This window comes from Trichechus manatus, unplaced genomic scaffold, assembly GCF_000243295.1.
Source record: "Trichechus manatus latirostris isolate Lorelei unplaced genomic scaffold, TriManLat1.0 scaffold00029, whole genome shotgun sequence".
Classification (NCBI taxonomy): Eukaryota; Metazoa; Chordata; class Mammalia; order Sirenia; family Trichechidae; genus Trichechus; species Trichechus manatus.
Window position 1 is genome coordinate 4,889,432 of NW_004443965.1, and position 14,976 is coordinate 4,904,407.

Consider the following 14,976-nt stretch of genomic DNA (forward strand, 5'->3'; position numbering starts at 1 on the left):
TATGTAACATGAGGACAGGAAGCTTCAGCTTCTTTGCAAAGTTGTGCTGTCTTTAATGTGGCATTGTCATTTTCATGTTGTGACCAATTATCTAGAGATGGCAAAAAAATATGTAAAATTTTTGCACAACTAGATATTAAAATTCTATTTAAATATAATATACTGTTAGGAAAACACCGTCTCTCAAAATTAACAGTTCTTTTAACATATTCATAGTTATGAAATTAGTAATGGTGACTAGTATTAGACATACTTTGGTCATTTCATGAGTTTTCAGTTATTAAAACTAATTGCATGCTTGTTCTTCCTTACAACTAAGTTTGTTGATTTTCTTTCAAAGTCCTTTTCAAAAAGATTGGTGTATTTGTGCAAATTTTAGTCGGGGTACTAGAATACAAAGAGCAATGTGCTTTGTTATGATTCTTTCCACAAATACACTCTCTCTCTTAATTTCTTATTATGTCTTTTTGTTGTTTTTATGAGTCTGTCCTTTTTTATTATTGGGTACATAGTGTTTTGGCCCAAGCAGAACCATCATTTTATCCTCCCCCTACTTCCACCCCACATCTCTCCCTACCAGCCCACTTCACCAAAAAAAAATTTAAAAAAAGGTTTATCTTCTCAGAAGTTGATAGCAATGGTATGAGATTTAATTTGGTCTCAGCAGTATCCTTATATCGGCTGATAGATTGGTTGGTTGGCTGGCTTCTTCCATTTTCACGTGCTCTTCTAAGCATTAACTACCTTATAGGGACAATACTTCAGTAACTTATTTTCTTATGTTCATTTCACCTGTCCAGTTTAACAGAATCAAATTGATTTCTTTTCCATTTTACTGACTACTTTTCTGAAATTAGTAATTGGTAACCTATTATGGAGAATAATTATAACTGATGGAAACCAGTTCAAGAGAACTGTCACTATCCATTGATGCCATGTAGAAAACAGCTTCAATCTATTAGTCTCCGAAATATATTGGCTTAAAATTGTAGTATGAAAGACACAATTACATATAAAAATAATGTACTTAGTTTTGTTTTTCAGTGCAGCTGCAAGAGCGCAGAATGGAGTGTTCATATAGTCTTTCTTGCCTCTCACTCTACCGCATCCCCCCTCCAAAATCACATCAGTGTATTTCATGCACATAATACGCTGTGTTATTCTAGTTTTACTATAAAGTGATCTTAGAGGGTAAAATCTCGTTACTATGAAATATAACTTAGTAAGAAAAATGGCCTAGGTTTAGATAATCTGATATTTTAAACTGAACAACAGGGAACCTAGTCAGATTGACACTAGAAGTCACTTTGAATTACACACCACCATTTCTAGGATATCAGATATAATATATATTTATATTATGATACTATAGTAACTTTTGAAGATCCTTTAGAATTCTTTTGGGTGATTCTGGAAAACGCTTTTTCCCACTGTTACAAAAAGACTGCCCCTTGTGTCTCAAGGGTGTTTTGCCTTACAAACACATTTGCTATCAATATTTTATCCCTCTTAAGAATTATCGGATTAGTACTTCTCTATTTTCTTCTCTCTGCTGTTACTCTTTTTCTTATTAGAATGACATACTATCATAATCATAAAGACTGCTGATGTTATTAAATTATGTTATTCAAATATATTCAAATTTTTTTACTCATTTTTCTATCATTTTCCAGATGATAGTTTTCCAGGTGACTGAACCTTATCTCTTTAAGCAACATGCTTTAAGCCCTTAAGCCCTTTAGATCACTGGTTTTCAAGTCGAGTTGCACATGAGAATCACATGGAGATCTTTAAGCAAAACAAAACCTATTGTCAGGCCTACACCAGAACAATTAAATCAGAATATAAGGAGGGGAACCCTAGGCATTAGTTTTTTCGTTGTTAGTATTTTTAATGTTTGTATTAGTATTTAAAAAATATTCTCAGGTGCTTCTAATGTGCATCCAGTGTTGAGAACCATTCTTGAATAAGAACCTCTATCTCATGCTATAAATTTCTTTAAAACAAAGTATGTGCTCTAGCGGAGACTGGCATATAGGAAAAACAAAATTAAAAATGTATTAAATAAATGAGTCTTAATCATTTTTTAGGAATCCTTGGGTGGTGTAAATGGTTAAGTGCTCAACTACTAGCCAAAAGGTTGGTGGTTCAAATCCACCCAGAGGCACCTCAGAAGAAAGCCCTGCTGATCTGCTTGCAAAAGGTCACAGCCTTGTAAATCCAATGGAGCAGTTTTACTCTTCCCACATGGAATCACCAACATTTCCCTGCTCTTAAAAAATAGTATAAGAAACATAGTATTTTTTCTTGATGAAATCAGGGTCATAATTATGAAAATACTTTATTTTGCTTTAGTATAATTAATACCCTTTTTTTGCCTTACTGTACTTTAAGGGGCTATTCATACAACAAATACTTATTGTGCCAGATACACTTGGGATAGATCAGTGCACAAAATATTAAAAAATCCCTGCTCTGCAGAAGGTTACACTCTAGCAGGGGTAGACCAACAGTAAAAACATAAATAAATTATATAGTATGTTGGAAAGTAATAAGTGCTGTGGGGGGGGAAATAAAAAAAGATAGAGCAAAGTAAGATTAGAAGTGCCAGGCTTCTGAAGTGGGAGGTTAGAATTTTAAATTAGAGTGGTTCTCCCTGAGGTGAGATTTGTGCAAAGACTTGAAGGAAGTGAGAGAGTGAGCCATGCAGTTATTTGGAGAAAGGACATTTCAAGTGGGAACAACTGGTGGGGAGGCCCTAAGGTGGAGCATGTCTGGGGTGTTGGAGGAACTTTAAGGAGTGGCTGGAGCAGATTGGGCAAGAGAGAGAGCAGCAGAAGAGGTTAGAGAGTTCAGAAGAGTCCTGGTCATGTAGGGTCATGCAGATGGTTGTAAGGACTTTCGCTTTTTCTCTGAGTGAAACGGTCACCGATTGCAGGGTTTCAAACAAAAGAAGAGCTTGATCTGACTTAGATTTTAATAGGATCATTCTGGCTGCTGTTCCCCAAGTAGAGGAATTCTTGGGGTTGGAAGCAAGGCATCCAGTTAGGAGACTGTTGCAGTAATCCAGGAGAGAGAGATGAATGCTCAGACCAAGGTGATAAAGAACCAACAGGTCTGTCTTAGGCAAAAAACCACGACCAGCTGAAGTACAGCAATGGGCCCATGCTCGTGGAATTCACTGGTCTTACCATGTTCCCCATCATCTTGAAGCAGCTGGTTTGATAGAACAGTAGAATGGCCTTCTAAAGACACAATTAAGGCTCCATCTAGGTGGCAATATCTCACAGGGTTGGGGCAGTATTCTCCGGGAGGCTGTATATGCTCTAAACCAGCATCCAATATATGGTGCTGTTTCTCCCATAGCCAGGATTCATGGGTCCAGGAATCAAGGGGTGAAAATGAGAGTGACAACCACTCACTATTACCCCTAGTGATCTACTCGAAAAATTTTTGGTTCCTGTCCCCACGACCCTATGCTCTGCAGGTCTAGAGGACTTAGTTCCAAAGGGAGAAGTGCTCCCACCTGGAGACACATCACTGATACCGTTGAACTGGAAGTTAAGAATGCCACCTGGCCACTTTGGGCTCCTTATGCCTCTGAATCTACAGGCAAAGAAGGGAGTTACCATATTGGCTGCTGTGATTTATCCTGATTACCAAGAGGAAATCAGATTGATATTACATAATGGAAGTAAAGAAGAGTATGTCTGGGATGCCGGAGATCCCTTAGGACATCTGTTAGTATTGTCATGCCCTGTGATTAAAGTCAGTGGGCAACTACAGCAACCCAATTCCGACACGACTACTAATGGCCCAGACCCTTCAGAAATGAAGGTTTGCGTCACCCTATTCCTGGTACCAAATATTTTAGGCTGGGTTCTGTAAAGAAGCAAAACCACTGTATATATATATATATATAGAGAGAGAGATTTATCTCAAGGAAATGGCTCATGTGGTTTTAGAGGCTAGGAAGTCCCAAGTTCGTGCATCAAGTGTCAGGCTGGAGGCTTCTCCTGACTCACATAGCTGCAGGGGCTGACGACCCCAAGATCCACAGGTCAGATTGCAGGCTGCTGACCCACAGCTGTGAAGGCTGACAAATCCAAGATTGGCAGGTAAGATGGCAGGCTGCTGGCCCAAGTCCTAAGAACTGGACATCAGATGCTGATAAGCCGGATGCAGGATCCAGAGTAGAGCAAAAGCCAACAAGGTTTGCCAGAAAGTTTACATTTATTGGATTCAGGCCACACCCCAAAGGAAGCTCCCTTTCACCTGATTGGCTACTCACAGCAGATTCCATCATGGACGTGATTACATCATTATACGACTGCCATCATTATCATAACTGCCAAACCACTGAGAATCATGTCCCAGCCAAGTTGACACACAACCTTAACAGTCACAGTGGCTAAATGATTTCTTGATGGATTAGATGTGTAGGATATGAGAGAAAGAAGTTAAGGATGAGCCCAGGGTTTTGCTTGTTGAGATATTTAGGGCTACTTATCACCTGCCTGCTCGTAGCCATCCAGTTAATTCTGACTCACAGTGACCCTATAGGGCAGAGTAGAACTGCCCCATAGAGTTTCCAAAGCCGTCATCTTTATGGAAGCATCTTTCTCCCGTGGAGCGGTTGGTGTGTTCAAACTGCCAACCTTTTGGTTAACAGCCGAGCACTTAACCACTGCACCACCAGGACTCCGTATTTATCACCTACATCAAATTTTTTTCTTTTTGTCTTTGACCTCATTGTCTAGTACATTTCTAATTGCTGTTATTAGGCCTGCCTGTAATAACTCTACCCTCTTTTAGGCTGTATTACTTTAGTTTAAATTTTCTGTTCACCAACAAACACAAGTCTTTTTAAAAATTACATATAAGTAAGGTTTTTGTTTTAGCATAATAGGCTCTGAGTGAGAGTGTGTGTTACTCTATTTAGGAATAAAGTCAGTCAGCCTTCATGCCAGAAGCTTTACTTTCTTCTAGATTCATAGTTTTATTCTTTGTTGTTGTTTAAAAAAAATGCATATAATGTAACATTTGCCACCTCAGCATTTTTCAAGTATACAATTTATTGACATCTGTTACATTAATCATATTCATAGTTGTATTCTAAATGATGAAATTTGTCCAAAGCCTGAATCCCTTAATGCAAAGATATTTATAATTTATATTTTTACTTTTTTTTATATATAGGCCAAAGAATGGACACCAGCAGGAAAAACAAAGAAAGAGAATCCTAGTAAAAAATTTTATTCTGAGTCTGAGGAGGAAGACGGGTCTTCTGACAGCAACAGTGACAGTGGTGGGTTTTATAATTTATTGAAATACATCATTATATATTACACTGTGACTTAACATGTATACCTCCAGAAAAACAATGAAGTCTAGTACATCATATCCAACAAGTGCTTTTAAATGAAGTTTATATTATTATAATAATTCATTTCATTTATATATCACTTTTTAGTTTTCAAAGTAATTTCTAATCCTTTCTCATTTAACATTGTCCCTTAGACACATAGCTAATACATGGTAGAGCTGAAACAGGAACCCGTGTTTTTCTGAATTCTTCTTGACACTGCCTGTTACAAACATTACAGTATTGAAAAACATCATTTTTGTACATGATAAGCTTTTAGTAGGGCCTTTAAAAGTAACTTTTTTTTGTAAAAATGTAAAGTTTATTTTAAACCTCAAGCAATCTATTTTTCTTCCGTTTTAAACTGATCTATTTCTACATGAACCTGTAGAGAGATAAAGCTAAAATGAATAAATATGCTGTGAATTATAAAGAAACGAAGAGTTAAAGGATTGGAGGTAACCACATACAATGAAAAGAATACTAAATAGGAAGGACTTAGTAATGCTGGGTTTTAGCTGTGCAGATTGAATAAAGCACTTACCTTTCTGTCTGTCTGATAAATGAAGGGGTTGAGTTAGATGTTTAAGTCTCTTCAATACTAAAATTCTGTTGATGATTTGCATAACAAAAAATATATTGGAGTTTCATTAACAGTTAGCCCAATAGGCAGATCTGACCCGAGAACAAATGACACCCAACTTCCTTCTAAAATATTTATTCCTTGGAGAACTAGAGCCCATCACTATTACTTGGTCATTAACTATCTCACTTAAGGTACTTCATTCTTTTTTTCTCCTGCTTCTTCAATCAATATCTTTGTTTTCAGCATCCGATAAACTAATCTGTGCTGTATTACCTTCTGAGGTAATAAACTGAAAAATAGAAAAAATGCCTCAACCCAGAAGGTTGATTCTAAAAAAAATCTGGATTTCAGAAATGATAATAGACCAGTGAGAAAGACCTTTCTGTATAGTTAGGTGTGTGCTCCTTCATTTTATACCAAGTAAATATTTGTCTCCATCTCATTTATTCATAAACTCATGCCCATTCATAGACTAACCTTTATCAGTACGTAATTGAAATATTCCATGAACACTATGGCTTTTCATGGTCTTTTCAGAATATATATAGTAATGAGTCATGTGGCAAGAGTTTCACTGTAGCTACTGGAGAAAAAAATAACTTTTCTCACTAGAAGTTACGAGATTTTATTTTCCAGTGAGCAAGTCTTTTTGAAAATAAACATATTTTCTTAAGGATCCTACTAACTTATAAATTTAAATAATGATACGTGAAGTGAACTGGACCCATATTCATGTTGAACACTCATGTAATATCATGAGAGTAATATTGATATTTTAATTTCTTTTCATTATGTATAGTATGAGCCAGTTATCTGAGTTAATATGTGTGTATGCATAACTTTCATATCACAACAAAGTCAAAATGTCCTTATTTAGCAGATTTGTTTTTGCTTTGTCAAGTTTGGGTAAAATAAAGTTTACTCTTTGTAAAAGATGTCACCATGTGACAGACACTGTTTTAATCACTTTTACATGTTTCAAATCATTTAATCTTCACAACTCTGTAAAGTACCTAGTATTATTTTTTTAAGCTTTTCTTTTTTAATTGTGCTTTAGATGAAGGTTTACAGAGCAAATTAGTTTCTCATTAAACAATTAATACACATATTGTTTTGTGACATTGATTGCCAGCCCCCTGATGTGTCAACACTCTCCCCTTCTCGACCTTGGGTTCCTCATTTCCATTCATCCAGCTTTCTTGTTCCCTCCTCCCTTCTCATCCTTGCCCCTGGGCTAGTATACCTGTTTAGTCTCATATACATGCTTGAGCTACAGGTATTATTGTTTGTTTTATAGGCCTGTCTAATCTTTGACTGAAGGGTGAACCTCAGGAGTGACTTCAGTACTGAGTTAAAAGGGTGTACGGGGGCCATACTCTAGGGTTTTCTCCAGTCTCTGTCAGGCCAGTAAGTCTGATCTTTTTTTGTGAGTTAGAATTTTAGTCTACATTTTTCTCCCTGTTCTGTCCGGGACTCTGTGTTGTGATTCCTGTCAGAGCATCAGTGGTGGTAGCCTGGGTACCTTCTAGTTGTGCTAGACACAGTCTGGTAGAGTCTGTAGTACTTATGGTCTGTTAGTCCTTTGAACTAATCTTTCTCTTGTGTCTTTGGTTTTCTTCATTCTCCCTTGCTCTCGATGGAGTGGGATCAGTAGAGTCTCTTAGATGGCCACTCACAAGCTTGTAAGACCCCAGATGTAAATCAGCTAGTATTATTATCCCCATTTGCCAAAAAGGAAACTGAGACCCAAGGAGGTTGAATAACTTGCTCAGTCTTAAAACTCGTAAGTGGCAGAGCCAGGATAGAACTCAAACGTTCCAACTTGAAACCCATGCTTTTAACCATTGCAAGCTATTCCTTTTACCCACTACAGGCTATTCCAAAAGAATATAGGCAGTCTTAGTTTTTCACTGTGACGCATAAATGAATCCTAATAGAGTAGATATTATTTACCTATTGAATAATGTTTTAATTATAGGTTATGTTCCTCTCTAAGGGTACTTCATCAAATAGACCATAAAAAAAACCAAACCCGTTACCATCAAGTCAATTCCAACTCATAACGACCCTGTAGGACAGTATAGAACTGCCCCATAGAGTTTCCAAGAAGCACCTGGTGGATTTGAACTGCTGACCTTTTGTTTAGCAGTGGTAGCACTTAACCACTACACCACCAGGGTTTCCAGATAGACCATAGGTAGGGCGATGGTTTGTCCTCTAAACTATAATACAACTGTGCACCTATAATCATTTTGAATACTAAAAAATCATGCTTCATGTTAAAATACACATATACTGTATATATCACTTCTGCTAAAGTTCCTACTCTACCATAAGTTATACATAAAACATTTAAATGTATAACTCCTAAATATAACTTTAATCATCTCTTTAACCTATCTAAAATTCAAACTAGCTAAGATATATAATAACTGTTGAAGTAGTAATTTTCTTTGTTGCCTTTGAATTTAAACTTTCTTGGAGATGATTTGAATGGCTTATTTCCCTCTCAAAATATGTTCCTGAAAGATTCAACCACTGTATTTTTTTCTTTCTAAATAAAATTTTCCATTACAAGTAGAGGAATTCAAAATTATTTCTTTATCCTTACATCATTTTTTAAATTAAAATTTTTTTTTTTTTGCCATAGCTAGATACTTACAAATTTGAAGTAAGATTCTTTCAAATTTGGTTTTTACTTGCTTCATTATTTCTCTTCTCATCATCAGGAGACTTCTCTGTTTTTTTTGAGTCTCTCCAGGCTCACCCTTCTGTAGAATCCATAAATCTGAATGAATGGTGTACAGAAATACAAAGTATTGAACAAGTGGGGTCCACTACATTAAAATTCAACATCTGGCTTCATTTGTGATAAATATTGACAGTTGTATGTGTCCTTAAGTATAATTAAATGGCTGTAAATCAAAGAACATCTGGTTATATTTTTCAGAGAGTGAATCTGGAAGTGAAAGTGGAGAACAAAGTGAGGAAGGAGACAGTAGTGATGACAGCAGTGAAGACTCTTCCAGTGATAGTGGTAGTGGGAGTGAATCAGAACTAGAAAACAAAAGAACAGCCAAGAAGAACGCTAAAAATAAAGGAAGAAGGTAACTTACTTTGTCAGAATTTATTTCAGAAAATATTCTGTGGTATGTTCCTCCAGGCTAGTATTTCCCTTTAATTCGTAGAGTGAATAAGCGTGTGTATTTTTTTCCCAAACAGATATTAAATCTTTTAAAATTAAAATGCTAGTAGTTAACATTATCCTGCTCCGTGCAACACTTAGTTTTCATTTTGATCTTGAACAAACCTTACATTTTGAAAATTGGTATAACCTTGGAAGGCTAAGTTAAGTGATCAGGCAGTAGGTATGAAACACTTAATTACCTTTTGTAGCGATTTTGCTGAGGGCTAAAATTAAATCCTTCAACACTTTGCCATTATGTAACGAAGACAATTGATTTTTCTAAATAATGTTATATTAAAAAGATTATGATCCAAATATTAGAGTCAAGGGCTGTGAAGGAAGACGGTCATAAGATATTTAAGTGCTAGCACTTTTCAAGATCTCCCATTATCAACAACATTATCATGTATTAAAGTGCCATTAAAATTTTGAGTAATTGGGGCTAATACCTTGGATTGCGTGAATCTGTTTCCCCCACTGCTGTCAGCGAGTGGCCTCTGAAGACATGATGGCCCTTTCCTCGGGAGCCTGCTGCCCGCTCACTTGATGAGCTTGCAGCTTGGCTCAGTCGTGGCTGACAGCACTGATTGGGGCGCAGTACGCTCTCTGCTCCTTTTATTACAGACAGTAATTAAAGCAGCTCGCCCTGCCACTTCCATAACAAACACAGCATAATGCCCTAATTATGACTTTATTAATTTAAGTCAGGATTTAATGATTTTAAAAGTGATTTATATTGTTTTTCCTGTTCAGAACAAATGATATCTGTAGGTTAAATTAATACAGGCTTTTCATCATTGCAAAGTTAAAAAGCTAGTTACCAGTAAATTCTTTTCATTAGATTAACATCTGAAACTCTAAGCAGTAAGGTAAACAATAATTACCCATTAAAATTGAGTGATGCATAATAAAAGAACACTTTTACCTTTAAAATCTTATCTTAAAAGCTAGAAGTTAAATATATTCAGAATCAGTCACTTGTTGCAGCAAAGGAGTTACTTGGTTCATAATCGCTTTTTCTTTGTGTGGAATTCTGTATTTTTGGTTTAATATCAGAGTGTCTATGATGACATGGTTTATAAGAAGTATCTTCATTTCTAGGAAGGGAAAGTTTTGTTCAGACCACTAAATATCTTTTCAGATAGCAAAAGCCAGTAAGCTAGAAATTTAAAATCATGTGTTATATTACTTTCATTATTTTTTTCTTCAGGAATGGACTTTTTACCCATGTTTGAGTTTAAAAGAATTGCTTATTACAGCAAAGGGAACTACAGATACCTTCTAAACCTTGTATTTTTAAGTATATGTTTTAACCAGTGAATTGGGGATAATAAATCGCCATTCTTTGATAGAGGAAAAAAACAACATATTTTTTAGTCTTCAAATGTAATTACGTGTGCTCTGAGATGTTGCCATGGCTCCATTTTTAATAAACAGCAATCATATTTCCTCCACAAAAATCAATTCTAGGAAATATCGATTCTTTTCTTGCCTTACCACTCTCCCTCCCCCTGTGTTTCTCTGCCTGTCTCTTAGAATTTTTTTTAACATTGCCAATATAACTGTATGTAATTTTTCTAAAGTTTAAGAAGCAATAAGTATCTTTAAAACCACCCTTTAATAATCATAACTATTTATGACTAAATTTGAGATGAGGAGTTTTATACTCCGAAGGATTTCTATTTGAAGGGAGATAGTATGGCTTAGTGGAAAAAATAATGGACTTTGGAATAAGACAGACTTGAGTTCAAATTCCCCTGTTGCCCCATCTGGCTGTCATTGAGCAAGTTACTTAACTTTGCTGAGAATCAGTTTCATTATTGTAAATGGGATAATCACCTGTGAAGAATATGTTGGGATGTCTAAATTTGATCATTGCTGTGGAGTGCCTAGCACTGCTTGGCACAAGGTAGATACTTTAAAAAAAAAAAAAAGAATTTGATTATAATTATTTATACCAGTGGTGGCAAGAACTTGACCTTCAGTTTGGGAAAAATGAAAACCACCACAATAGATCTTTCTTCCTCTGAGAGAAGGTCTGCTGGGGAGCTGCCTTCCTCCCCCACTGCCTGCCTTAATCCTCAACTCATGTGCCTCTTCCTCTAGGAAACATTCCCAATCTTAGTTAAGTTTCTTTAGGTGCTCCTCCAAATGTTGTCATAATACACTACATTTATTACTTATTATTTATTATACTTTATTGCCACTGCTGGCTTACTTCTCTGTATCCACCAATGGAGTGTAGACTCCACTAGATAGACACACAGAGATCATCAGTATCTTATTCATTACTCCACTGTTACCCTTAGCACCTAAATAGTGCCAACATATGGTACACAATCAATAAACAATTTGTTGAAGGAGTAAGTGAGCAAACAAATCCTTGAAGAACATTAAGCATTTACATGTGATCATTTGGTATTTAAAAAGTTTGTATTTGAGTATCTTGCATTTTTAGTAAGACTCAGTGCATTAGAAGAATTCTCTTTTGAAGTGGTTAACATTTTCTAATATAGTGTGTTTGAGTCATGTTTGGGAACATGTGTAAGTAATTTTTTTGTACGGCAAAATCTACTAAAATGCAAGTCTCAAGTAATTGCATAAATATTTAAAGTTATTAATAAGCAGTATTTTCAGACAACATTTTAAAATCAACCTATGTATCTTTGAAGTTTTTACTGTTAACGCTTAATGTATATTCCTGGTAAACCAGACATTTAATCAAAGTTATTAATTATTTTTTACTTTGTTACTGATATTATCATTTAGTGTTATTTTATGACCTTTTGAATGTGAAGTGTGTGGCATGATATAATTGAGTGTGATTGGCTTCTGACTTAATTTGGTTATAGATAATACTATATTATTATTTCGTTAGTTCTGGAATTTTTAAACCACTTTTGTCTTTTTATATACTAAAGAGAAATAGTTCTTAATAGGATACGCTTATCTGGTTAAGGCCCTGATTTATATGTAAAATGATCATATATCAACATTTGCCATTTGAATCTTGAACTGCTTCACAAACTTGTTTGTATAAAGGATTTAAAGTTGATATTTCAAATTTTATTATTATGCGTAGTGATTCTGAAGATGGAGAGAAGGAAAATGAAAAATCTAAAACTTCAGAATCTTCCAGTGCTGAATCAAGTTCAGTAGAAGAAAGTTCTTCAGATTCTGAATCGGAATCAGAATCCGCAAGTAAACCTGAGTCCAGAAAAGTCACTAAGGTAAAAGATAGTACACATTTCTTATAATTGAAGGTAAATATTTTTATAGCCTTTTCCCTGTTAAAAAATAAGTATTTCCAAAAATTAGTGTTTTGTTGAAAGTCAAGAAATTAAGAAAGGAATGTTTAACATTGTCACTGACAACTTGATAACTAAAATAACACAATCTCCATTCATTCATACCTGTGATCCCCTTCCTCCCTCCTCTGCCACCGTCCCGGATAATCATTTCTCTTATAACCCAGCCTTGCAGAGACGTTAGAAACTTTTTTTAACCTCGTGCCGTGTCACTGAAAGTAGAGAGGGGCCTCTCAATGTTATGAGCATTGCCTTTTTTGTTCTTAGCTAGATTGTGACAAGGGAGACTTTTGTTAAAGGGGAAGCAAAAGGAAGTCACAGAAATAGTATTGAACAAAGGAATATAAATGTACATACAAGGTAAGTATCACCCCCTTGTAAATGAATTTAGGAGCCCTGGTGGTGCAGTGGTTAAGCTCTCAGCTGCTATCTGAAAGGTGAATGGTTCGAACCCACTAGCCACTCCAAGGAAGAAAGATGTGGCAGTCTGCTTCCGTAAAAATTACAGCCTTAGAAACCCTGTGGGGCAGTTCTCCTCTGTCCTATTGGGTCGCTATGAGTCGGAATCAACTTGACGGCAACAGGTTTCGATTTTTTGGTTTGTAAATGGATTACATTGATGGTAGGCTTCAAGCACAGTAGTTTTATATATAGGCAGTCCCCAGGTTAGGAACATCTGACTTACAGAGAACTCATACTTGCCCTTTAATGTTACGTAAATTTGCCCTCGGTTTGAAACCATTGAACCAACCCCTACCTGCAACAAATTCTTCATCATAATCACCTTTGCTTGCTGCACATGCAGCTTTTAAATCATCAATGTCTTCAGCCTTTTCTTGCACCAAATTAAGGCTGAATAAGAACTGTATGCACCAATTTTGACTTACCTAGAAAGTAAGTAAATTCTTAAAGACACACTCAGGAACGGATCTCGTTCATAACCCGGGGACTGCCTGTATTGTATTATTCCTTATGTTGAAAATTTGGTCAAACGCTGCCTTTAATTGAGTTCAATTTCTTTTTAACCTGATTTTTTTTTTAGCTCTATTAACTTGAGTTTCTTCAGTATGTCATCTGAGTAGCCAAGGATGAAAATAAATGACAGTTACCTTTCCCATCCAGAGATTTAGTGTTAAAGAATAAGCATGTTTTAAATCGGCTAGTATTTGTCTTACCTTATTTCAGATATTCTTGCGGGTAGTAAAACCTATCTTAAACTTGAATTTATGTTTAAAATTTGTGTCTATATATATAAAGTGTATGATCTGAGATTTTTGTTTTCAAAAATTCACATAAAATCTTTGAGATTTTTAAGGCTTATTAATTTGGTCTCATAAAAAGTTATTACATAATCAGTTCAGTGTACTCTCATTTCCTACTTATATTGAATTACAAAAAAGCATAAAATATTATTTAAAATAAAGGAGCTTTTAAAATTGACATTAAGTACAACCTGGAATAAGAAATTAGTGTTTTTTAAAACAATGGATCAAGAAGTCAGTTAATATCACATGGCTATAATTAAAGTGAGTTATTCTTACAAAGTTTTGTAAAAATTGAAAAATTGGGGTAGACTTTAGTGCCTATATAGTATTAGAAGCAGAGCTTAGGAGCCCATTAAAAAACAGCAGTGGAAACCCAGGCCAGTGATTTACTTGGTTTCTTTGTCAAAGACTTTTAATGATCTGATTAAATCTCTTGATAACTCAAAATATTTTAAAATAAAAATATCAGTGTACAAAATTCAAACTATTGCAATGAACCAAGTCCCTTGAGAAATTCAGGTTTTACTGACATTATTAAGAGTTTTGTGTGTATGTGTTTTGCTTAGAGGGCTTATTTTCTCTATTATGGTACCTTTTCTAGTCCGTAATAGGCAAAGAGTTGTTGATTTGTTTTCATTTAGCGGTTAGAATAAATATTCTCCACCTTAGAGCCAACATAGCTATTTATTTCTTTCCATTTCTTTCTGAATGGTTTGGAGTTTACCCTGCAATTTGAAGTGTACCAATTTTCTAATAATGCGCAACTGTAATTGTGGAAAAGTCCTCCTTGCACCAAGTGTTGCAGCTTCTGCTCTAAATTATGAGTAATGAAGGCAGATGGTTGATGCTTTACCTTAATTTAGCATGACGGTATGTTAATGCTGGAAATTCATATGCCTTAAATCTGCAGCCCAGCGAAATCCATACTTTTACTCTTTCACTTCTTTTCTTTAATCTAGACAATGTGTTTTGAGGGCAGTGAGCAAGAAAATGAGACCTTGAGGTACCCTGAATGTATGGCTTTCAAAACAGTTAATTTTTATGATGGTCCTATGAGATAGGTATAGTATTCTGCTTGTTGGGAGATAGTATCTTTATGCTTCAGTTTCCTCATCTATAAAGTAGAAATGCTAATACTTATCCTACATCTTTCAAGTGTTACTATAAAAAAATCAAATGTGAAAGGTCAATGTAAAGCCCTATATAAATATAAAAGAGCATTTTTAACATTTTTAAACTTGAGCATTAGTTCTGTAGAGCGCAAC

The 14,976-nt window shown here is 35.3% G+C and overlaps 1 protein-coding gene across 7 annotated transcripts in view; it reads left to right on the top strand.

Annotated features, from left to right (window-relative positions):
• Positions 1-14,976, top strand: part of AP3B1 (adaptor related protein complex 3 subunit beta 1) — a 279,061-nt gene that overhangs the window by 176,401 nt on the left and 87,684 nt on the right. For all 7 annotated transcript variants that reach the window (XM_004374474.2, XM_023729486.1, XM_023729481.1 and 4 more), the window contains 3 exons: positions 5,200-5,308; positions 8,902-9,058; positions 12,221-12,368. In XM_004374474.2, the coding sequence (XP_004374531.1) occupies positions 5,200-5,308; positions 8,902-9,058; positions 12,221-12,368 (414 nt within the window). The remainder of the gene's footprint in view (positions 1-5,199; positions 5,309-8,901; positions 9,059-12,220; positions 12,369-14,976) is intronic.